The sequence below is a fragment of the Halichoeres trimaculatus genome, unplaced genomic scaffold (genome assembly GCF_033239565.1).
Source record: "Halichoeres trimaculatus isolate MK-OKI-2021-1 unplaced genomic scaffold, fHalTri1.1 fHalTri1_scaffold_2, whole genome shotgun sequence".
In the NCBI taxonomy this organism is placed as follows: domain Eukaryota; kingdom Metazoa; phylum Chordata; class Actinopteri; order Labriformes; family Labridae; genus Halichoeres; species Halichoeres trimaculatus.
In genome coordinates this window covers 7,422,255-7,445,233 of record NW_027437180.1, presented here as the reverse complement: position 1 = coordinate 7,445,233, position 22,979 = coordinate 7,422,255, and the positions used below count along the sequence as shown (strand labels likewise).

The window sequence follows — 22,979 nt, the reverse complement described above, 5'->3', positions numbered from 1 at the left end:
GAAGAAGAAGAAAAAAAAGAACAATTGTATATTAGATATTTTTTTCTTTTCAGAATATGTAACCGGACATAGCTTCTGTTTTATTCGTATGGTCCGTATTAGATTGTGGTTAATTATCCTGTAGCTGTTCAATGTTTTTCACATCTCACAAATCAACTTCCTTTGACTACCAGCTGACTGATACGCGCCACCTGATTGGTCCAGCGGCGAGCACGTGAATAAAACAGGAAGTTATTCCCTCTATCACCTTGGTCAGCTGTGAAACGTGCAGGCTGTTAGTTAACCGAAGTTTTAGAGTAAGACTAGATTTTCTGTATTTGTTTAGGGTTAAATTATTTTCTGTAGAGTTTGAGAGACTAAATGAAATCCCTAAAACGCGTTAGATAGACTCCACCAGCTGCTATCGTTAGCTGAGTTTGCACTGAAGTTCTGTCTGCTGTCTGAAAACATGAACTCTTTGGTGACTAAACTAGAGCACAGATGGGTCAGTTTAACCCTGGGACAACCTTGGTTAACAGCTATGGGCACATCCAAGGTATGTATAATCATTTTTTTTGTCTTTTATTTTGTAAATGCAACGTTTTTGGACTGGGACTTTGTCACATTTCAATAGAAATAGTGTTTACTATACCCAAAAGATAATGTAACTGCTCGTTATGTTGGTCAAAAATTCACAATTTAAGACAAAGAAAACACTGTTGGAGTATAGGCTATAATTTGTAAAATATAAAATCCAGGCACCTACTTAGATGTTTCATTGATTGAAAAAAAAAATTATTTACTACAGCTGTGCTCAAACTAAAAAAAAAAAAAAACTGTATTCTTTGTAGTAAATGTCTTGAGACTTTCAAAATGTAGTGTGACTCAATTGTCCAATATAACCTCTCTTCCTTTCACTTAAGCTCAGAAGTCTTTGGTCAGTTTACTTAAGTTTCTGTTGACTTCTATGCAGATTCTGTGCTGCACCTTGTGTCGTTGCTCTTTTCTTTTGAGTACTGTCTGATGCGCCTCTGTCTTTGGCTCCAGCTCTCCACACTCCCTCCAGAACCTGTCATCCCCTCAAAGAAGCCGTACAAAGTAGAGCTGGTTGGAGGGAAGCGTTACTCTTGGTGCACCTGTGGACACAGCAAGAAACAGGTACAGCCTTCTTTTTCTGTGTTGCCCTCACACCCTCACATTTCTGATCACATCTTTGTGTTGCAGCCTTTCTGTGACGGTGCCCACAAATTCAAAGCCCAGGGTTTGTCCCCACTGCGCTTCGTCCCTGAGAAAGACTCCACGGTTTGGCTGTGTGGCTGCAAGTACACCAGCAACCCACCTTACTGTGATGGCACGCACAAGCAGGACTTTATTGTGTCTGCTCCGCTACATGAACCATCTGAAACCTGAGGAGGAGGGCAGAGAAGTCCGTGGACTGAGTGTTAATGCAGCTGTTTGATCCACTTTTTGTTCTCAAGAAAACCAGCACATGAACTGAACAACCCAAACTGTGTTTGAAACTTGTGTCATGTCACCTTTTTTTGCCCAAAATTGTTGAGACAATGCTGCTTGATAGGTTTGCTGAGGATGGTCTCAGACAGAAACACGTCTTACTGTGTACAAGGCCACTGGAGGGTTGTTGCAAATACATAAATACTGAATTTTACCTGTCACTGGAAACTACACTTTTACAAATCTAGAAGCTGGGTTTGTGGAGATAACGGAATGTGTGTTAGTATTATTTATGGAGTGTGTGTGAAGCAGTATTTATGTGTTTTGCTACACTGTCACACAGGTTCAGTGGGAACTTGTAAAGGAGCAGGAATCTGCCAAAATCTCAAACTTGCCATTTGATAGAAAAAGCTATATCAACTTTTCAGAAGTCTCTTGAGAGATACGTATTTATATTCTGTTGTTTATTAATTTAAGGAATAAACTCTGAGTAAGTTGCCAGTTCCTTTGGCTTCATTGTTGGAAAAATGCTTTAAAATAACTGGTTAAAAACAAACATAATAAGAAAGCTCAGAGTAGAGCTGCTGCTCTGCCACAAGAGTCAGTTGCGTTGGTTCAGACTCTTGGTAAGGATGCTTCCTGGACGCCTCCCTCTGGAGATATTGAAGCCCTCCCCCAGAGCTAAGGTTGATGGTTTATGTATCCCTTCTAGACTGGTAAGGGCTCAGATCTCCTAGGAGGAGTAAGAAAATGTTGTTGGGAGAAGGGATGACTGGGTATATGCTTAAACTGTTGCCTCAGCTACCTAATCTCAGACAAATACATGAAAATTGCTAAAAAAAAAAAAAAAATAGAAAAGAAACATAGCTTTTAGTTCCTTGTAAAGCAAGCAACTACATGCTTCCTGTGACTGATTGTCAGTGTTTCCACCATGGGCCAAAGACCTGGGTAGATTAAACACATCAGGCCAGCGACATAAACAAAAAGAAAGAAAAAGGAAATCTAAACAGGCTGCACAGTGGAGCACTGGTTAGCACTGTTGCCTCACAGCAAAAAAGGTCACTAGTTTGAATCCCAGTTCGATTGGCAAAGTAGGTCTTTCTGGTGTTTGCAGGTTTTTCTCGTGAATGCGTGGGTTCCAAAAACATGCTCACCTGAGGACAGCCTGGATTGGCTCCAGCCACCCTTGACCCCAAACATGATAAGCATTAGAAAATGGAAGGATCGAAACTGAAACACACTGTAGACCAGTAGAGGGCAGTAAGACAACAAAAAGGTCAACCAGTTTAAGTGGAAATGACTGTCAGAGCAGCGTTCCAGCTCTGGTTTCAGGGAGTTATAAACAGGACACTCGGATCAGAAAAACCTAGTAAGTAAACATTTTATTGACCTAAAACATGCACATATGGCTGATAAAAAAAGTATCATTGTGTTGAAAAGAAACAAAAGGAATGTTGAAATTTATGGAACTACAACATACATGGCCAAATATCCAAATCCCTTTTGAGCTCTTTGACTGCCACGAGAGAAAGATCGTGTTCTTCCGACAAACGTCTGCTTATGAGCGTGGTAGTGCTTGAACAAATGAAAATGAAAATGCTTCTACTGTGGGACAATACTCGGTTTTGGATTGGGTGATCTGACCTTGACAAAGTGCATCAACAGTTAAATGTAATGTACCTGTGTTACCTGATGAGTGTTTGCTTATACTGGACACTTATACAGCAGTTATTAACAGGACTGTTTAAAGGCAAAGATTAGCTTCTTTTTTCTCTTTACATCCACCTCCTGCAGCGACACACACACACTGCAGCGCCTCTCAGCTGTGTACGGAGCATCATGATGCTGTTGGAACTATGAAATGAAACAGACCCACTGCATATACAATACAAAACGATTACAATATCTTGTATAAAAGATAAGTTTATACATATGTATGCACACATGCTCACATTTGATACATACTGTACAGTTTGTATGTGTGCACTTTTCTAGCCTAACACACGTAAACACACACACGCACACACACACACACGCGCGCACACACACATATCACCACACAAGTGTCTATTTGGCTGCACTTTTCAGTCTGCCCCGCTGAAAGGTGACGACATTAATCCTCCTCCTGTTTGTCCAGCAGAAAGACGTCTGGCGCTCGTCCGTTTGCGCTGTGGGAATAATGAAGGGAGCAATTCAAACACTGTCCTCCCCATCGTTCTCCACGCACGTTAGGTCGTCGGAGGCAAACCACTTTTGTCCCCTCCTCTCGCCTCCTCTTTGCCGGCCCCGGAGCTTGTGCCGTTGACAGTCACCTTGCGAGTGTTGGCGCCCTGTTTGGAGGCGAGTGTGTGTCGCTGAGTGTTGTTGGGCACAGTGGGACCGTTGGAGCTTTGGATGGCGGAGGAGGGGTTGTGGGATGTGGGGTTGGACTGAGAGGAGGCTCGGGGCGGTTGGGCTGCAGCAGGACTGTGGACTTTGTCGCTCTGGGAGTCGCTCTCTGACGTGGGGCTGGTGTTGACGCCGTCAGAGTGGCCCTGGGCTGCAGACTGAGACGGCCTCCTGCGCTTCCGGTTGGGTTTGACCAGGTACTGCAGGGGTATGGGTCCGGTCTGCAGGGGGTTACACAAACACAGTTAATAAAAGAGCTCATATGTCAGAAATTGTGAATATGTGATAAAGAAAAAAAGGAGACTCTCATGTTATGATCCATCAACATGTGTTTTCCATAAATTAATCGTGGATATAAACCAACAACGATCAAACTAAATTTATGCTGATTTTCAAACCTAAACATATTCATCTGTTGAAGAAATCCCTGAATCTGTTAACTGCTTAAAATGGTCCATTCTCAAGATGGCACAAGATCTTCACGAGACTTGCTGACAGCAGTTAAAGCAAAGAGACTGAAATGAGGGTTTTCGAAAACAACAGTGTGAGAAATATATAGACTCTTTTGAGCTGTGGCTTAAGTAAAACCACTACAGGGGTTCCAGAACGGACAGAAAGAAGACCAAAGAACACACTATATCCCCTTTTTAATATCAATTCTGTTCTGTTCTCTCAAGTTCCCTTCACTTAAGTCCGTCAAAGCACTTTGTTAACATTTTTTGTTATACAAACACATCTTTTTATTACATCTACAGGGCACAACTGTTTGGTCATTCTTGAGTCCAAAATTTTGATACAAATTTTGTAGTTTGAGTTTTTATGTTTGCAAGTAAAACATTCAGAATCCATCCATCTCAAAGTTTGTCTGAACACAAAATACCTATCAGAAAATCTTCCTGTCGGGAACTCACCTTTCATTAGAAACCTGTTAGCAATAAAGTTTAATGACATGAAACATGAGGATAAGTTTATTTATATCTTCCTTTTAAAGTTAAGACCTTTTCCAACCCATCTCCTGAAGTCCACTGTCCATGGCTTTGGTGTGTTCTGAATCAAAGTTTTGGTTTGATCAAAACAGGATGGTTTTAGAAAATGAAAAACAAATAAAGAAGGACTAAGGAGTAGGGATGGGTACCTTTCACATTTGAAACGATATGGTACCGATACCCGGTACTTGGCAATCGGTACCGGTACTCAACGGTACCAGTTACCGATACTTTTCTGTGTTTATGTGATAAAAAATATCAACTTGTTTAATTATAAAGTTTTTTTTTTTTTTTCAATTTAACATATTTATTCTTCAATATATAACCTTGCAATGCTGTGTTCATGTCCAGTATGGAAAATCTCCCACTCTTCCACTCCCTCACAGTCACAACGATGCATTTAGGTACCTAAACATGGTACCTTTTGATTTTACATGAATCGATACCCGGTACTTTTGCCAGAATTCGGTCGGTACCTTTGAAAGTACCTAATTCGGTACCCATCCCTACTAAGGAGTAAATTTAATCCACAGGTCAGTATCCGACATCTGTCTGCTCTTACTCATATTTCACATGATTCATTTTATGCTAACATGGCCCTCTTTAATCTAAAACAAACCCATTTAACAGATTTAATCTAGAGGAATCTGACCCCATCTAAGGGTAAAAACTTGGCCAGGGTCCCCAGGGCCTCCATCCAATATTTAAAATCTTCACATGCTGGGTTGTACAGCATGGACTCTTCATCTTAGATCATTTTATTCCATTTGTTTGAGACAAATTCAGGCTTTAGCTGTTTATTGCAAGTGCTCCTTACAACACTGGAGATGGTGCTGCTTTAGTTGAGATGGAGTTGAATCCACTCAAAGCTTTATGGTCAAGATGAAGCCTTTACGACAGGGCTGTTGGCAGAACAGTGACCAGCTTTTCTGAAGACATGCATACTCCAGCATCATTTAGTTTCAAGCCAACAAGAACTGATTATTCCTGTCAGTGTAATGCTACATAAAAAATTCACAGTTATGACGGATAATCATTATCTCAAAAACAGAGATGGTGTTTAAACTCTTGGCCCACTCTGTTGATCAGGTCTATGGGCTTTAACTTACCCGTCTCCATTCATAGAAGTAAGCGATATCCATTAGTGTGTAGTAGTCCTTCAGGGGCTCGTCTCCATACAATACCTCCACCTGTAACAGACAAATAACAGTTAACCTAATGTGGCCAGCAGTACAGATGCTAACGCATGAGGTGACTTTACCACCTGAGAGGAACGGACCTACAGCACAGACTCACTGAGCTGTGATTTCATGTGAACTAAGATTCAGATTTAAAGGAAACAGAAGAAATAAAAACAACTACAGCTCAATTTCAATGTCTCAACTGACTTCAAGACAGGGCTGTCTTACTGTCAAACTGGCTACAGCCGGGTGATTTCAACAACCAATTTCCCCCCCTGATTTGTTCTTAAAGGAGGAGGAGTTTAAAGTGATGTTGAAAAAGTCTCCTTTCTAGATATATGCCTGATCGTAATCCACACTTTGAAATCAGATTATCAGCACCAATATTGCTGGTTACAGGTTATTTTAAATTGCTACTTCTTAGCTTCCAGATTGGGTCGACCAGGACTGGATTGATTTACAGCACGTCTAGGTCTCTATGACAACACCGCGCTGGCTGACAAAGTTTAGTAGAGAGTAGAGATAAAACACAGAGATCTGTGTTTTTGTCTGCTGAAAACATTTTCTGTGATTAATTTTGTAGTGATGGTGGACACTGGAGCCTGACTGTCAGACAGAAAAAGGAGAGAAGAGCAGAAGAAAGATAAACAGGAGAGTGATACAGCCCGAGCTAAAGGCTAACACAGGGGCTAAACTGTTTGTGCTAATGTTGACTCCAACCCACAGTCATCAGTTATTCTGCAGTGGTCTGTTCAAACTTGAGAGTCTATCAATAAAATGAAGAGTGATGTTACGTTGGCTCTGATTGGTAGATGACTGGCAGGACATAACCAGGATTTACTAACGTTACACATTACAGACATGTCTTAGAACACCTGGCTGTCAGTAGCACTACTTATGGACGGCTACTAAACTACTTACAAACTGACAGTGTTTACTTGTTGTCACATTAGCCATCGTACCACGTTGTATCCAGTAAAAAGTTGTCTGGAACAAAGATTTTTTTTTTTGATCTGATCTCCTTTTAATAACAAAACAAACACACACCTTACTAAAATTAATTTGTGACAGTTTGTGTGAGATTCTGGGCCAGAAGGTGGCAAGAGTGTCCAATTGAAACAGATCCTCCTCATAACGTCTTTAAAAATACTTTTGTCTTCATGCACCAGGCAAATCCACCAAAAAGTGAGGTTTAAAGCATGCCAAACCCATATTCGACAGTATTTTTTAGACGCGTGCTAGCCAATCAGAATGAACTTGTCATTCAGCTATGAGGTTTGAGAACCAAAAACCATGAAACCGAAGTTTCCAAAATCTTCACTTTGGCCGCAGTTTTCAGGAAACATTGTTTTTGTGGCGTATAGCTGCAGTTTCCTGTGTATGTCAGGACTAAATGTAAAAAAATATATCCGTTTTCTCAGATACCTGGCTACGTGTGGATATGGCCTCAGTCATTTTTTCTAAATTGAGTCCTTAATGGTTCAGGGTTAAGAGGGACATTAAAATCCAGGCTATGTCAAGCAAACAACTTTCAGAAACCTTGCCTTTAGAGGAATCTCCGTGGGATGTTTGAGATTCCTGACCATGACAGGTTTATGCAGTAGAGACATGATAATGTCCTGGTCCAGTTTCACATCATGTGATCCTGTTTTAGAGTTTTCTGTTTTAATGACTTCACTTCACAGCCCATTTTTGGTCTCTTCAGAGCTCTGTGAGTTACTCAGTTCTGATTTCCAGAGTCGTTTTTCAACTGACCATTACAACAACCCAAAATGACCCATCCACCAGTGTGACTGTGTTTCTGTAGAAAGGAAAACCCCTTTTCAAGAATAATTTATACTCTTGTGTCTAAAGCATTCGGTCTGCTTCACAGGGAATTCAGACAGTGTGAGTTTACCCGATAGTTGTTGGGGATATCCATCTTGCTTCGGAGGAACTTCGCTAAGTGCATGACGGACATGGCTGCTGGGCACTGCAGGAAGCGTTTACCGTTGGACTGAGAACAAAGAGCAGAGCAGAGCGGAGACGCATAAATCCAGAGTGAGGACCAGAAAATTACATTAAACACGGAGAGTGCAGGCTTCTGCTACTGTCCCACAGAGCTGTTCTTCTTTATCTGAAATCAGCGTTTACCTTGTCTCCTTCCATCTCTGAACGCTGCACCTCATTATTTCTGCAGAGAATAACACAGAGAGAGAAACGTGTTAAAATATAAAGAATGATTCCTGAACAAACATGTTCAAGAAGGCACACTGCAGGTGTCAGTGGGAACTGACAGGTGTAAGTTCTTGATTTCAAAACTTTTTATTTGAGATCTAATTATTCAATCGAGTCTCTTTACTCCAATCTGAAAGATAAAGAGAGCAAATGTCTGAAGCACTTCGAAAACTGTGGTGAAGTGGCAGAAAGTGGTTCAAAGATTTGGTGTGAAAGGGAAGAAGAGATGACTCTTCTTACACATAAAACACGAAGAATTCATCCTCTCACTTTGGATAGTTTAAGGTCAATTAAGATTAACTGAAGCAAAAGTTCAGCTAAACATTTATAAACAAAAAACAACACAAGATGCTATAACATGTCTTTGTGTATCTGTGAGGATGGGTCAAGATTTTCAAGTGTTTGATTAATCATGCATCTATTCTTGAGATTTAAAAGAGCATGAAACTTCTTTCTTGTCTTACAGTTTATCCTTCCACCACCGTTATAAACACTGTTCACCGACTGCCAACAAATAAGACAGGATGAGACAGCATCAATGTTCTGCTCACGGTGAATCAGGGGAGATCAGACTTAGTCTTGTGCATGTTGATGTTTGCTCATTGTGGATGATGTAAACATAGAGTACAGTCTGAGCCTGCTCCATTTAAAAAGCATTGTGAGATGAAACTTGTTGTGAACAGGGATGCCACCAGGGATTTTGGGCCCCATGAAAAGAAATAGTGCTGGGCCTCTGCATAGCCGGCTGCAAGGCTGGCGAAAAGTTGTTATGCTGTTAAAATAAAACTGTGCATTTTAATGATTTAAATGGTTTAGATCATTTATGATGGCAGCTTGCTAAACGTGAACAGTGAAATTTAGAAATCTAGAGTTTTCTTCAAAAAGATGAGCTAGCTTAAAAACCACAGTTAGGAAGCAACAAAAGGCTAATGTTTCAGAGCTTTCCCGCATTAACCACCTTGTTTGTACAAAAACTGAATGACACATTGTCGTCTCTTTGTTCCTCTCAAACCTGGTCTTTCTTTTCTTTTCTTTTTTTTTGGCTGCCCGACTTGTACCGCATTTTGTTGTCTCTGCCTGCGGTCGGACTGCACCGCGCTGTGCCTAGCAGCTCAGTTGATTGGCGAGGTGAGCCTACTGGGAGGACTGAACCATTAACGCTAAAAGGGAGGGGGGACCCGAGGCCCGTTGAGAAACGTTTCCAAAAAAAATAAAAATAAACGTAATGTTACCAGTACGTTGTAATAAATAAAATATAGTTTTGATTATAAACTAACAACTTAGTGTCATATTATTTTGTCAGTATTATAATTTTATGCGGAGCCTTCATCCAACCCACCCCTTTTTTGGCACCTATGGATGTGAACTGGTGCCACATTGACCGATTGGTTGAATGAGTGTCAGGTGTTCATACAACTGACAGCGACTTGTTTTAAAGGGTTGTGGGAGAAACTCCTTCAAAAAATATCACCAAAACAAAGGTTAGGAGGACACTTTCTGGGTGAAAGTAGCATATAATACCCTCAATCCGGCCTACTTTTTTACTTTCACATCCAAGACTTCCTCCAACATCATGACCCCAATTTTTATAATAGACCATAAGCGCTGGGCTTAGATGACATGCCTGTGATCCTTTTGAGTCAAAAGGTCTGATTACTAAGATATAGAACTTCATATCCTCGCCAAAAACACACCTCTTACAAAGATAGAGGCAAACTGGAGAAATTAACTGGGGGAGATCATGGAAGAGGGCAGCTGTTATAGATAGGGGTAAATAAAAAATAAAAATGAGTAGCTTATTGAAATCTGCAAAAACTATTCATCCAGGCCACAGCATACAGAAAATTGCAAATTATCAAATGTGCATCCCCATGATCCACAATAACAGAGTCACCAGCAGAAATTAATGTTGGCTAAAAAGAACAATCACTGGCTTTAACTGTTGTTACAGAGTCTGGTGTACCAAGTGAAGAAAATCATGTTACCAGTTTACCAACTCATGATGCTGAAAACTACTGCAGGTCTTAATTTGAGTGTGGTTTCAACGTGATAAAACCATCAACAGATCAGATCAAGAAATAGAAAATGCCAACGGGACGGCAATTGAACACACACCTTTACCCGCTCACAAACAACTTCACACACTGACAGCAGGGCCTTCAGTTCAAAGTGTAAAGCTGACTGTAAGCACAGCTCTCTACATTCTTGGGTTGTGCCTTTCGGAGACGTTTTGGGTTCAACATCTTGCCTAAGTTCACACTGAGGATCAAACAGCGTGTCTACCTTTAACAAAACATCCCGCGCAAAGAGTACTCTGAACAATTTTCACTTATTTTGACTCTTTTGATTCTAATTTATGTTTTTTTCAGTCTTTATTTGATGGGATGGTTTTGAAGGAGTGACTGGGAATGTGGATAGGAAGAGAAGACATGAACCCAGCATTGAAGAGGAGACGGCTTTACCAGCTACACAAACAGCTTTCATTTTAGCTCTTTCTGCCACAGCAAAAAGTGTTCTGTACAGTTTTCTTAAGAGGTTGCTTAAGACGATATGTTGAGTGTTTAATATGTAATACTGGTGACAATTTCAAGGTTTCTAAAAAAAATATTTTTATTTTATTAAATAAAAACGCTTACAAAGGGCTAAATGACTTCATTGAAACGTCCTCCCTCTTTCTCTCATACATACTGATAAATGCACACTTTTTTATTTACTCATTTGCCAGAGAATAAACTGCTCAGTCCATTTTAATCCAAGCCCATTTGAAATAACGAGTTTATTACCTTGGATCTTTTTTTTTTTTTTTTAAACAAAATTGGTTTGGGAACATTTCAGTTTGTTCTCCTTTTGTTTGCATTGTGCATGATCAGATAACTACATTTCATGGTCTCTGCATTTATCTCAGCAGCAGCTTTCCACTAACCAGACACAACATGAAGAAGCCTCACGGCTGTTTTTTAGTAGAAATGACAAAGACTGACTCACTTGTTCCTCTCATAGAACTGTATGGACAAACTGATGATTTCATCCTCTGCTATGTTAAACGTCTCCACCACTTCTCCTGGTTCCAGCACACGATTCTCTGCATAGAAGTCCCGCCTCCGTTTCATCTCATCTGAAAGCAGCCAGAAAAGAAAACAAGAGTCCAATGAGAGATGCATCATTGTACAAGAAATTAAATCGACAACAAGAAAAAAAACGACATCTCACCTTTGAATAACCCTGGAACCAGCTTATATACAATGTCTTGAAGAGTTTTGTCCGCTCTAGAAAAAGAGAACAAATCTTTGTTGATGTTTTGATGATGAGTGGCTCACAGTTAGAGAGTTACAACACCTGGTAACAAAACACACTGACCTGATACTGAGCTGTGGACATGTCTTGTGAACCTGGACGTCGCATCGAGGGCAGAATTTATTTGTCTCCAGAAAGGCAACGATACACGTTTTACAAACTATAGAGAAAAAGAAACAGACACTCAACACTCAGAAGAAATTTTACATGTGCTGACACCAGAAGTGCTCTTTATAATATAATCAATATTTTTTTTCCATACTGAGATGGCTTCACACACATCACATCATCAACATTTGAAGCCCATGATATGGCTGTTTGACACGTTTGCTTTAGATTTTTTCCTGAATGAAACATGGAGTTTTGTCTCTGACATGGGCTGAATATCATGGAAAAAGAGTGACATAAGTAATTTCATGTGTAGAATTCAGATATAATGTAGCAAAAAGGTGAAACACATAGTCAGTTGGTGTAACTGATAAATGTCAAATAGTGCAGCCAATGTTTCTGATATTGTGTTAAGTTACTATGAATGTGAATTTATTAGTCTACTACACTGTAAAATTGACATTTAAAATGATTTTAAACCAAGTGACCCAAAAACAGAGAGTAAATTGATCTCTGCGGCATACTGACCTGCTCAAAACAACAAAAACAAATATTCTCAAGTTTGGAAATAAAACAATTTAAATGTAGTTTGAGATTATACTTCATTACAAATAACTTAGTTCATCAGTACACTTGCATAATTCCTAGGAAGGTGAATCATTTCATACTTGTCGTGCTTTTTTGGTTACACCATTTGACAATTTATTGGGACTGATTTTACAATTATTTAAAATGGTGAAAAATGTCAAATAAAATACTATGACACCAACAAACATACAAACTACTCATTTAAACAAACATCCAACATGTTGTTTTAACAAGTTTGAAGCAGATTTTGAGTTGGACATCATATCAGCCTGTATTTATCACTGTCCCAGTACCATAGCAGACATGACTGATAAATACTGGAACAAGTCAATGGGTTTGGGTCCAGTTTATTTTCTTCAAATTCATTCTTTTTGCTGCTCCACACCAGAAGTTTTTTGAGTTAGCTATGCCAACTAGACTCTCAGAGCTGTTAAGAAGAGCTCGCTCAGGATTATTAGCTTGGGATGATAACAGAAAAAGAGGCATTAAATATACATCCTAAGAGTAGCTCTCAATTGACACATCAGTAGGGATGTCCTGGTCCAATACAATGATCGATATCAGCCCTGATAAGGCTATTTTTGGAGTATCGGATTTTGTTACGTGATCCAGATCGATCCAGTTTTCACGTGTTTTCAGCACCGTCACACTTTACGGCTGCTGTAAATTAAACATGTCCGCTGTGTGGGACTAATTCTCTTTGGAAAGCAAAGATAGTAAAACAGCATCTTTCATCATTTGTAAAGTGAGTTTCCCTCATGGAGTTACCAACAGGGCTCACTTTAATACAACAAATACAATTAGCCATTTACACCGAAATCACCCAGAGTACAAGATTAATCAGAGAAAGGTATCAATATCGGGAAATCATATCATGAAAAAGATCGGATCAGATCGGAGGAAAAAAAAAATCTGTATCAGGACATCCCTGCATCAGTGCTGCTCTGAAACTTTTTAACAGACAAAGAATAACTTAGGGAGCTAAGCTGCTGCTTTTGCTAGCTTTGCTTATCTTTAGCTTAGCTAAGATTGGATTTCCTGCAGAGTTTAACCTTTAGGAGCTTATCAGCACAGGTCTCCACCACAAAACAGACTCAGATTTGAATATGTCAAGAACACAGAATACAGAAACAATCAGACATAGATTAAGTTTAGTTGTGTATCACAGTAATGCTCAAAAAGTGATACAAAGGCTAATAATAAGGAAGGGAAAAGGATGTTGTACATCCACAATAATATCTGACTACAATACTTTATTTACTTTAGCTTAAAAGGTACTGGTTCCCATATGGTCAAAGATGTGTATCATCAGCCGCTCAAGTGGTTTAAACATTGAATAAACACATCATACACAGTGTCAACACACATCCAACTACTGTTTCACATGCATCACACTGTGCACACAGATGTTCCCTTCTTGCAGGCCAGAATATGATTCATAGCATCATACTCTCCTCCCTACAACCACAACACATGAGGAGCTGTGCTTAATATGCAAACTGCTGTTAGGTCTATGCTAATGCTACACTGGGGTTAATAGAAACACTGCATGCATGGATGTAAGGTGAAGCTTTCATATAAGAGAGACTTACAGGAGTGCAGGCACTCTACGATGGTGGTAGCATCAATTAAGTAGCCAGCGCACAGTGGACATGTGAGGTGTGGGTTCAGATCAGTGATTTTGACCCGGTTTGGCTGCATTTTATCCATCTGGACTGATCTGCAGGGAACAACAGAAAAACGTGAGAGGGTTTTGTGACACAACACAATAAAGCTCAGATGTGAATTGTGTGATACTCTTGGTGCTTTCCCATATGGTCAATGAGTGGCTGTGCTCCCTCAGACAATGTCTGCAGCTCGTCCTTGGGACGGCAGGTAGTGAAACCACAACAAAGAGAGCTGCTAGCGAATAAAAACAACTGGTCCGGCGTGTTTTAGCGGTAAATAAGATGAGGAAAACAGGAGCCGTGCTGCTAAATGCAGCCTGTGTGCTGGTACACAGCAGCCGACTGTTCAATCGCCCCTGTGTGGCCTCATCTTGTGCATCAGCTCCGCTCTCGACCAGCGGAGCAACAAAGAGCGTTTGCTTTTCTCCGGAGCTCCGGCGGTCCGAGCGGGCACCAGAACCGAACACATCCAGAGAAATCCCCACAGTGAGGGGGTGCAGAGCCACAGAAAATCACACTGGTACACAAAGCAGCCATCTTAAATTCACTGACAGAGCTGTATGAGGAGGCGAACAAGAGAGGCTCAAAATGTGACTGTGTGTGCGCTCTGTGTGCGCCTCAGCAAACAGCGAGCCGATCGGACCGCTAAAAAACGATCACCGATGCTTCGTTCCTACCTGATCAGACATAAAAGTTCCCCTCTCCTCCCAGCGAGGATCCAGGTTAATTATTTGGACTTGGACAGAATTTGCAGCAGCGCCAGAAAATGGCTTTTTTCAGCTCCGTCAGAGGACTGCCCATTTTGGATCACGTGATATTATTTTGTCGCCTCGTTCTCGGGGCATACTAGGGTATCCTCCGCAGGCCCTGCTCTCTTTTCACTCCTTTATTTCTCCTACAGGAGCCGAACGTGGCATTTACCTCACATTTTTCTTCTCGTGTTCATTCATTTATTTTAACATATGGAACAGGAGAGGAGTGCGCCCCACCCTCACTTTGACAAACACTGATTGTAAATTATTTTTCCTGCAGGACGCGCACACACACACACACACACACACAGGCCCAGCAGGCCTCACGTCCCGGCCTAGGCTGATCGGAGGGCTGGCCCACAAAGACGTCTGACAGTTAATTGGTGATTTGCAAGTCCAGCTACGTTTGCATTCATTTTTTTTTCAACATTAGACATTTGGGAAACAAAAACTTGGCGGAACATATTTTTTAAAACGCAACTTCTGTGCACTATTTGTTAAGATTGAACATTTTTGTGGTGAGATTATTCCTGAATGCCTCTAACTGGTTGTTTCTATATCACTATATAATATACTTCCATAAATTAGAACTACATTTTCTTTATATAATGTTTTTCTACAAGTGCACTGTTATGAAAACACAAGACAAAATTATATTAAGTGACACAAGCAGAGGAGATAATGGATAATTTGTTTTCCTAAATAAAATGTGTTTGATTTCAGAAGAATGTGGCATTATTATCTGATCAAATAACCTTAATGACTGAAGAAGCTTTTTCTAAAACTCAGTAAACATCTTGACCTCCAAACAGTCAAATCGATAAATCTGAGATTAAAAAAAAATATAAAACTGCACACGACAAAAAGGGTTTACTAAAGGGTGTAGAACAAAATTTATGCTAAGTTAATATATTAAAGTCAGCAACCACCAAAAACCACCTCCATCTTTCTCACCAAAAAAACACCTTGAGGAAGGCCCCAGTTCAGCTGAAGAAAAGCAGCCCCAGAGCACGATGCTGGACGCCACCATGCTTCACTGTGGGTCTGCTGTTCTTTCGCTGATGTGCAGTGTTGGTTTCTGGGATTATGTTTAAAAAGTTCAACTTGGGTTTTTATCAGAACACATCTCCCCACATGCTTTTGGGAAACCTTAAATGTGATTTCACAAAATGTAGCTGAGCTTTAATGTTTTTCTCTTTCAGAAAAACTCAAACAGGTGAAAGATACAGAAGACTGTTGTCATGGACTACTAATTCCTGCAGCCTCTGTGTCCAGTCTTCTTCTTGTCTTTTTTTATCAGTTCTGAAGCCACATTCACTTTTTGGTAATGTACTACTACCATGCCATTTTTTCCCCTTGATGGTGACTGTCTTCACTGTGTTTGATGCCTTCTCCTGACTGATACCTTTGAACGATGAAATCCCTCTGATGCTTTGGAAGCTCTCTGCAGACCACGGCTTTGGCTGTTGGATGAATAAGAAAATGTCAAGAAAAGCCGACTGGAAGAGCAGAGCAGCTTTATTTGGAGGCTCTTTAAATGATGGCAGGTGATCAGCTTATGAGAGAGCATACTTTGGTTCACACATTTATTTACTAACTAATTTATTCATTGTGGTTAGCTGGGATGTGCTTCAATGTTCTTGTGAAAGGGTTGGATCCAGAGCGAGCCCACACTGTGCTCCTGGTAGAACCAGCACAGGAAATGAGGTCCCATCACTGCGAGCGATCACGCCCTAGCTGTCATGGAAGTCGACTGGCAGGAAAATTTCTCCTTCTTTGAGCCTCCAGTTGTTGTCTTTAGTGACACTTTGGAAAACACCATAGTTTCTGATCCGACTAAGGTCAGTCTTCAAATTTCCCTGCAAGTGCAAATTTCACCCTTTCATGACCTCGTCTAGATAGGGACAGCAGAAACAAGGAGTTAATGCTCTTTTCTTGTTTGTAATCTAATAACATAATTAACAAATATGTAAAAATCTTGAAAGCCAATAAAAAAGGGGGTGCATTTGTCTAAATTGCTTTTTCAGTGACCAGTGAAGATGTTAAAGAGGGGTATTGTGCCTGCTTTTCAGCTTTATAATGTCCCTTCAGTTCACCCATAGTGGCTTTAAATTATTTATAGACTCCTAAAATCTTTGTTTTTCCTCACTTCTGTATTCAAGCTCTTTACTTTTCAGAAGCCATCTCTTTAAGGCCTGTTCAGCATCCCAGAACCCAGCATTCTGGAAACCTCCTTCACTGCTGCCGTTTATTAAAGCCGTTTTCTTTTCTCGTCAGGAGATCCACTTACTGCTGATGTTATTATTTCAGCACATCCTGCGCCGATCTCACTGTGTTAAATCATATCTGAGCAAAGATTACTTCAACACACTTTTGTCTCTGTGCTTTGGACCTTTCCCTATGCCCAGTTTTGACATTTACCATGTTAACTCAACATCACTTTATAAAGCCAGCTCAGGACATCTGACATGCAGCTACAAGCTCAGACTGATGTTATGTTGTGGTTTCTGTGTCCTGGTCTCTGCAGCAGTCTGCCTGAGGATCTGAGAGGCTTCACATGTCATACATACACATCTTTATCAATTTTCAATCAGAATATCAGATCAAATGACTCCTCTGTTTTTTCATCTTAACAGCTTGTTCCTGATGATGTTTTTCATTTTATGTCTTAACTTGATTCACTTGAATCTGCTTGAAATAAAACTGTTTAATTGTTGCACAGACTGTCAGTGCCTCTTTATGACCCACAAGAGCAAGCAAGACATTTTTATCTTCTTTTTAACTCCTTAAACCACTTTAAGGGCATCAGTGTCAGACCAGATGATAAAAACCACTGATTTTCATTTTTCATCCCCAGCAGTAAAAAAAAAAAAGAAGTCAAACAGTGACATATTTGACTGTTAAGAAAGGAGAATCACCCTTTCTTACAAAAAAATACCATCTATACAGGACAAGATCAGATAAATGTTGAGATGTCTATTTTTTGCCTACAAATGTTTGAAGCTTTTAAATCATTTTTTTATGAAGCATTGAGGGAATCATTTCTTCATTAAAGGCATCATGTCAATATAGTTGAAGTCTGGTCATCCATTACTTAACAATGGCAGCACAAAAACCATAAACTAAACACAGGTGTAGAACCAGTGTTTAAAAAATGCATTTATGAAAAGGAAACAGTCAAGTTTAGAGAATTTTAATCTGTGGATCTTGGACATCGAGATTTTAGGGATGTCATCGAGGGAAATTGTACGAATTCAAAATTCAACAGACTGCATCATGTAGTGTAACTATGGGTTAATAATGTTTTGAGCAGGAACATCTGCATATTTCATCCACTACTGTGGAAATATAAACAGTAAAAGAGAATAATTTCTATATTAAAGCATGCAAACAGGAAACATATGGTCTGTTCTCAACATTTCTTTGTTGCCACAAGATCTCTGAGGTGACTATTCCAGGCAAACGTAGGTGGCATAGATCTATAAAACCCAGCAATAGGTGCACATTGGTAGTCTAATTGTCTGCCATTCAGATAACTTCAGTATGTCTGTAATTTGTTTTTATTTGTTCTTGGATTGGCTACGTGCAGTCCCACAGGAGACAGTTGCTGGTCTCCGGTACCATTGTTTCTGTGGGGGTCACGGGCTGGAAAGTTTGGATACCTCTGTTTTGAGGGAAGGGGTGCCACAACTGTTCAATATTTCACTTTCAAAGAGCAGAGAAGACCGAGGGAAACTGAGAAAAAAAAAAACACATTTGAGCTGCAAAATCTGAGATATCCCCACTTCTTCTGGCTTTACATGGGCCCTAACAGAAAACACTCATTGTGCACTTCCTATCATGTAACTTAATGATGTCACAGATTTTTCTTGTGCTTTAGAGAACGTAAAAGAATTCATCTCAATAATATAGATGAAAACAAAAGTGTAAATGAAGATGGTATCATTGATTAGAAACTGTAACACCCCTGGTAAAAGTAAACAGACTAGACAAGAGATGGCCCACCAGTCAGAGACCAAGAGCCACAAAAATTCCAGAGGTACTACGGAGAGCCACATCACGAACGTGGTCTTACAAACACACTTCCTCTCACACATAAACGAAGTGACAAAAATGAAAATCAATACATTTCCAATTTTCAAAGCGAGATTTACTGTTTGTGTGTTTAAAGTTGTATTAGAGAAGAGAAACTGAAACTTAAGTGTCAATCTGTACACCCAAACATTGATCAATACTGATCTCATTGGCATCAGTACATCAATATTTTAGCTTGATCAGCACACCACTACTTGTAACTATAACTATAATTATATATATATATGAATGGATCGAAGAGCGAGCCGCACACCAAAAGGCAAAGAGCCACATGTGGTTCACGAGCTGCAGGTTGGCCACCCCTGGCCTGGATGAATGAAATATTCTAAAAATTTGTACAGTAAATTGGTGTTGAAATCTGATAATGAAAAAAAAAGTTTGAATGAAAGTCTATTCTTTAAAAGTGTTCAAATCAAAATTTAAAACATGGTCAACACATTGCTGTAACAACTGTTGCCAGCTTGACTGTATACCTGCCACTGGAGGGCACTGACATGTTCACATGTTTCTCTTTGGGGAAGTCCAGTAATCCAAGCATGAATGAACTTAATCCCGCAACAAACAAACAAACAAACAAACAAACACAAAACAAAACTTAAATTTTCTGACACTACAGTTTAGAAGTTGTTAATATCCATGATTTGGAGGAATCTTGTGAAGGTTGTTAAAAGTTCATGTCTCAGGTCTTTCTGCTTGTACCATCAAACACTTGCCATGGGTAGGAAAAGGTACTGTTTTAATTATATTAATTGTATGACAAATTTTAATTTCTGCAGCCATGAGTTGATGGAAACCTCCATAGTTTAACTCACATTTGCTGATTTCTGTGATATTAGTCAAGAGTGAAAACTAGTGCAGGCCATTCAGCTTCAACATCTTACATTAATGTTTTAAAAAGTAACAGAACAGCTAAGTGTAATGCATTTTAAAGTCATGCTACTGCTCCCAGCTAAAAAAAAGAAGTGTTTAAACCTACATGCTGGAGGTCCGTTCAGTGATTTTGTAAGCAGCTTTAGCTTTGAGCAAACTGTCGGCTATGTTTTCTCTCTTTGCTGATTTACTGTGTATGGAGCCCAAGGATTGTTTTGAACAAAAAGTTCTCACCCTGATGTCCTCAACAGATATACGCATCAACACATTTCAACATTTACCTGTAAAAGTGGTAAAACAAAATCTGCTTCTAGTAACTGTGATTTAACATACCTTGCAGTAGCAGCAATTTCAGACCTCAGAAATCTAACTCTGCTTTAGACAGAGGCTTGCTTTTATTTTTCTTTCTTGCATGGAGCATGAACACTTGGGTGTTTACTTGGTTTGTATGAAGAAATTAATTCTGTTTCATGGTTTTTAAAAGTCAGGTCTAACCTTCTCTATTTAATTGACACAAAACTATTTTGTGATGTGTTTGGTAATTTGGGACACTAATCTGATTCAAGGGTAAATGAGTACACTAGGATTTAGGTTTATTATTTTGGCACATAAACATGTCCCAAGTTACCATGAAAATAACCTGACTAATATAGCATATACTCACCTTGGAAATATTCTTGGCGATGTTTTTAAACCAAACACCCCTGATATAATTTTTATTTACATTGTATTATGTATTTAGAAATAAAAGGCTTATATCAATATCAAGTCAAAGCAAAATGTTTTTTTTTTCCCCTCTTACCTTCAATTTTTCCAATTTGGTGCTTGGTTTGGTCTTATTTCTGTCATCCCCCATTAACAATGCATTGACTGTTTTTGATTTAGCCATGAAAAGCATAAACACTGAGCTGTTCTTTTAAGCTGTCCCAGTATACCTGCATCCACCCTCTGAAAAAGCTTTATCCTGGGGAAAACGGGGGTGCGCACCTGGCGGGCTTAGCCTCGGCATTTCAGTCTTAAATCCTGGCTGCAGCCTTTACTATTCTCGTCCTGTGGGTAATCCTGGTTCATGTACTGACCATGGTTCAAGGTGAGGTGTGGGATCCCCTGGAGTTCCGCCGGTGGCCTGCAGGGGGAGCCGTTGACTATGAAGTGATGCGGGGACGCCATCTTGAGGAGACCCCGAACGCAGCGCGCTGATTGACAACAATCTGAGGCGCATCATGATGGGATTACCCGCTGTCAAGTGAGCCCGTATCACATACTTTCTGAGGTCACGGTGATAGGAGAGAGGCAGTCTGGTGAGATTGTACCGCTCCAGGTTTTATTTTCCTGCAGAAAGCGGCTGCGGAGCTGCCTGATGGCCGGTTAGCTCCTCTCTGGACTCCGCCGCGGCCTGCTCGGGAGGAGGAAGGGTGGTGACGGCGCAAAATGCTCCACCGCTGACTCCCAACAAGACACTTATCCTTCCCACAGACTCGCAGCGAGTTGGACGACGAGCACGATGCACTTATAGATTTTAAAAGCTCTTACCTTTCTGATTTTTGTTGTTGTGTGTGGAGGCTCTGAACCACAGTGAGTGCCGTCTTGCGGACCCTAAAATCAGCCTGAAACATGTCATCCAACTGCACCAGCGCAGCGCCCATCAGCGCCAGCAAAACCAAGACAAAAAAGAAGCATTTTATAGGACAGAAAGTGAAACTTTTCCGTGCAAGTGAGCCGATTCTCAGCGTTTTAATGTGGGGTGTGAACCATACGGTGAGTACGTGAGCGGTTTGTTTATGCTGCTGTTTTGATTTAGCTAGCATGCTAGCTTGTTAGCCTCCTGCTTTCATCTGTCAAACCAGCTCGGATGCTCTCAGTTGCTCTTATTATGAGTCTGTGTCACAGATAGTCTCCAAATATTAAGCAGTTTGCTTAAACCGAACCCTTGATACCAGTTTGTATTAGGCTGCTGCTGGGTTTAAGACAGGTTGTAGCTGTCTGCCTGCCTCGTAGCTAGCTGCAGCTTCGTGTTGCCTGAAGCGTGCGTTTTGCAGCGATTTAAAGCGAATCTGCCTCAGAAAATGTGCATCTCCACTGCAGGCTGTGCACACCCCTTCAGAGCACAGCGTTAACAGTCTAGCACCATAAATCATTGATGGTGAAGGGATTTTGGAGCCAAGTCGTGAGCTGCTGTGCTGTAGTGCAGGCATGGAGTGGGAGGGGTGTGACAGGCAGCCGGAGCAGCAGGTTACACTGATTTTCAGTCCCAGCAGCAGCAGCAGCAGCCTTCCTATTGTTTGAGTAAACCTGCTCTCTGCTTGTATTTGCAGCTCAGAGGCTCGATGCCTGCATTCAACCGCTGCGCTTATCCTATCGCATTAGTTCCTCTATAAATAGACCCGAAATATATATCACATTCACTTTTGGCTGAGGCTGCCTGTGGCTATGAAAAGCTATGTGAAGGACAGACTGGTGATGGATGAAGTGGGTTTGCACAAGCAGTTAAGTCTTGCTTAGTATGCACTAACCTCAGTGACTGTTAAGTCAGGTTCCCACATGGACCTATGGAAGCCCGAAGAGGACATGCATTCATTAATTGAATTTACTCAGCTTCCTCCTGATTAGTTAAAAGCCATTTAAGGGGTTTGTAAGTGACCCTGAAATAATCTTACTTGAACATGTTTGCCTGTTCATAATGCATAATCAGAAACTAGATTATGAGCACAGCATGATTTTTTTGGGCTGTTTTTTTTAGTGAGGGTGGATGAAACAGGAGAGTGACAGAGTACAGACTAAAGCATGGGTTGTACTGTTTGTGTTAATGCTCATTCCAACCCACAGTCAGCAGTTATTCTACAGTGGTCTGTTCAGACTTGAGAGTCTATCAATAAAATGAAGAGTGAGGTTACGTTAGCTCTGCTTGGTAGATAATCACTGGTAGTACGTAACCAGGATTCACTAACGTCATACATGGAGCTGAAACGATTCCTCGAATGATTCGAGGTACTCTATTACAAAAAATACTCGAGTAATTTTCTCCGCCTCGAGGAATCGTTTAATTTAAAAAAAAATCAAAGAGTGGTATTTCAAATAGAGTTGAGGCCATATTAAGAGAGTTTTCAGACCCCTCAAGCTACCTCTTATACAAAACAGCAACTAGCAACAAATCTAGCTTCTTTTCTGGAGTTTGGAGACTAAAGGGTCATTCTACCAAACGGGTGCCATTTTGGTCCGCAACATTTCATGAGATGTACAAGGCACAAAAAATGTGTCAAAGTGTGTTTACAAATTTTGGAGCTATCAAAGCAAGTGCTCTTACTGACATGCTGTATCATAAAAATCTATTTCTTAAAGAGAAAAAAATTCATAAGAAAAAAAAACACTCTTTAACTAAACAAAAATGTATTTTATCTGATT

At 40.3% G+C, this 22,979-nt stretch overlaps 2 protein-coding genes across 3 annotated transcripts in view; one reads left to right on the top strand and one right to left on the bottom strand.

The window, feature by feature from the left end:
• Positions 1–2,804: 2,804 nt before the first annotated feature.
• LOC141787008 (polycomb complex protein BMI-1-A-like) lies at positions 2,805–14,741 on the bottom strand. Its single transcript, XM_074665320.1, has 9 exons — positions 14,538–14,741; positions 13,786–13,913; positions 11,561–11,657; positions 11,414–11,469; positions 11,189–11,318; positions 8,120–8,159; positions 7,884–7,982; positions 5,915–5,995; positions 2,805–4,040 (listed from the first exon to the last, which is right to left on the bottom strand). Exons 2-9 carry the CDS (start codon positions 13,901–13,903, stop codon positions 3,660–3,662), a joined length of 1,002 nt encoding a protein of 333 aa, XP_074521421.1. The 5' UTR covers positions 13,904–13,913; positions 14,538–14,741; the 3' UTR covers positions 2,805–3,659.
• A 5,990-nt stretch (positions 14,742–20,731) lies between these two features.
• The window catches only part of LOC141807535 (phosphatidylinositol 5-phosphate 4-kinase type-2 beta-like), a 29,475-nt gene continuing 27,227 nt past the window's right edge, over positions 20,732–22,979 (top strand). Inside the window, exon 1 of one of the 2 annotated variants that reach the window (XM_074693628.1) lies at positions 20,732–21,335. In XM_074693628.1, the coding sequence (XP_074549729.1) occupies positions 21,192–21,335 (144 nt within the window). In that variant the 5' untranslated portion in view covers positions 20,732–21,191. The remainder of the gene's footprint in view (positions 21,336–22,979) is intronic. The other variant, XM_074693639.1, reaches the window with a different exon arrangement.

Bases quoted from the DNA above. Each gene is read 5' to 3' on its own strand.
- LOC141787008 (XM_074665320.1), bottom strand. From the start codon at position 13,903: ATGGATAAAATGCAGCCAAACCGGGTCAAAATCACTGATCTGAACCCA. The intron at 11,658-13,785 runs GTAAGTCTCTCT...TTTTCTCTATAG, and splicing joins CGTAGAGTGCCTGCACTCCT to TTTGTAAAACGTGTATCGTT. The intron at 11,319-11,413 runs GTGAGATGTCGT...GGCTGCTTTCAG, and splicing joins GGTTCCAGGGTTATTCAAAG to ATGAGATGAAACGGAGGCGG.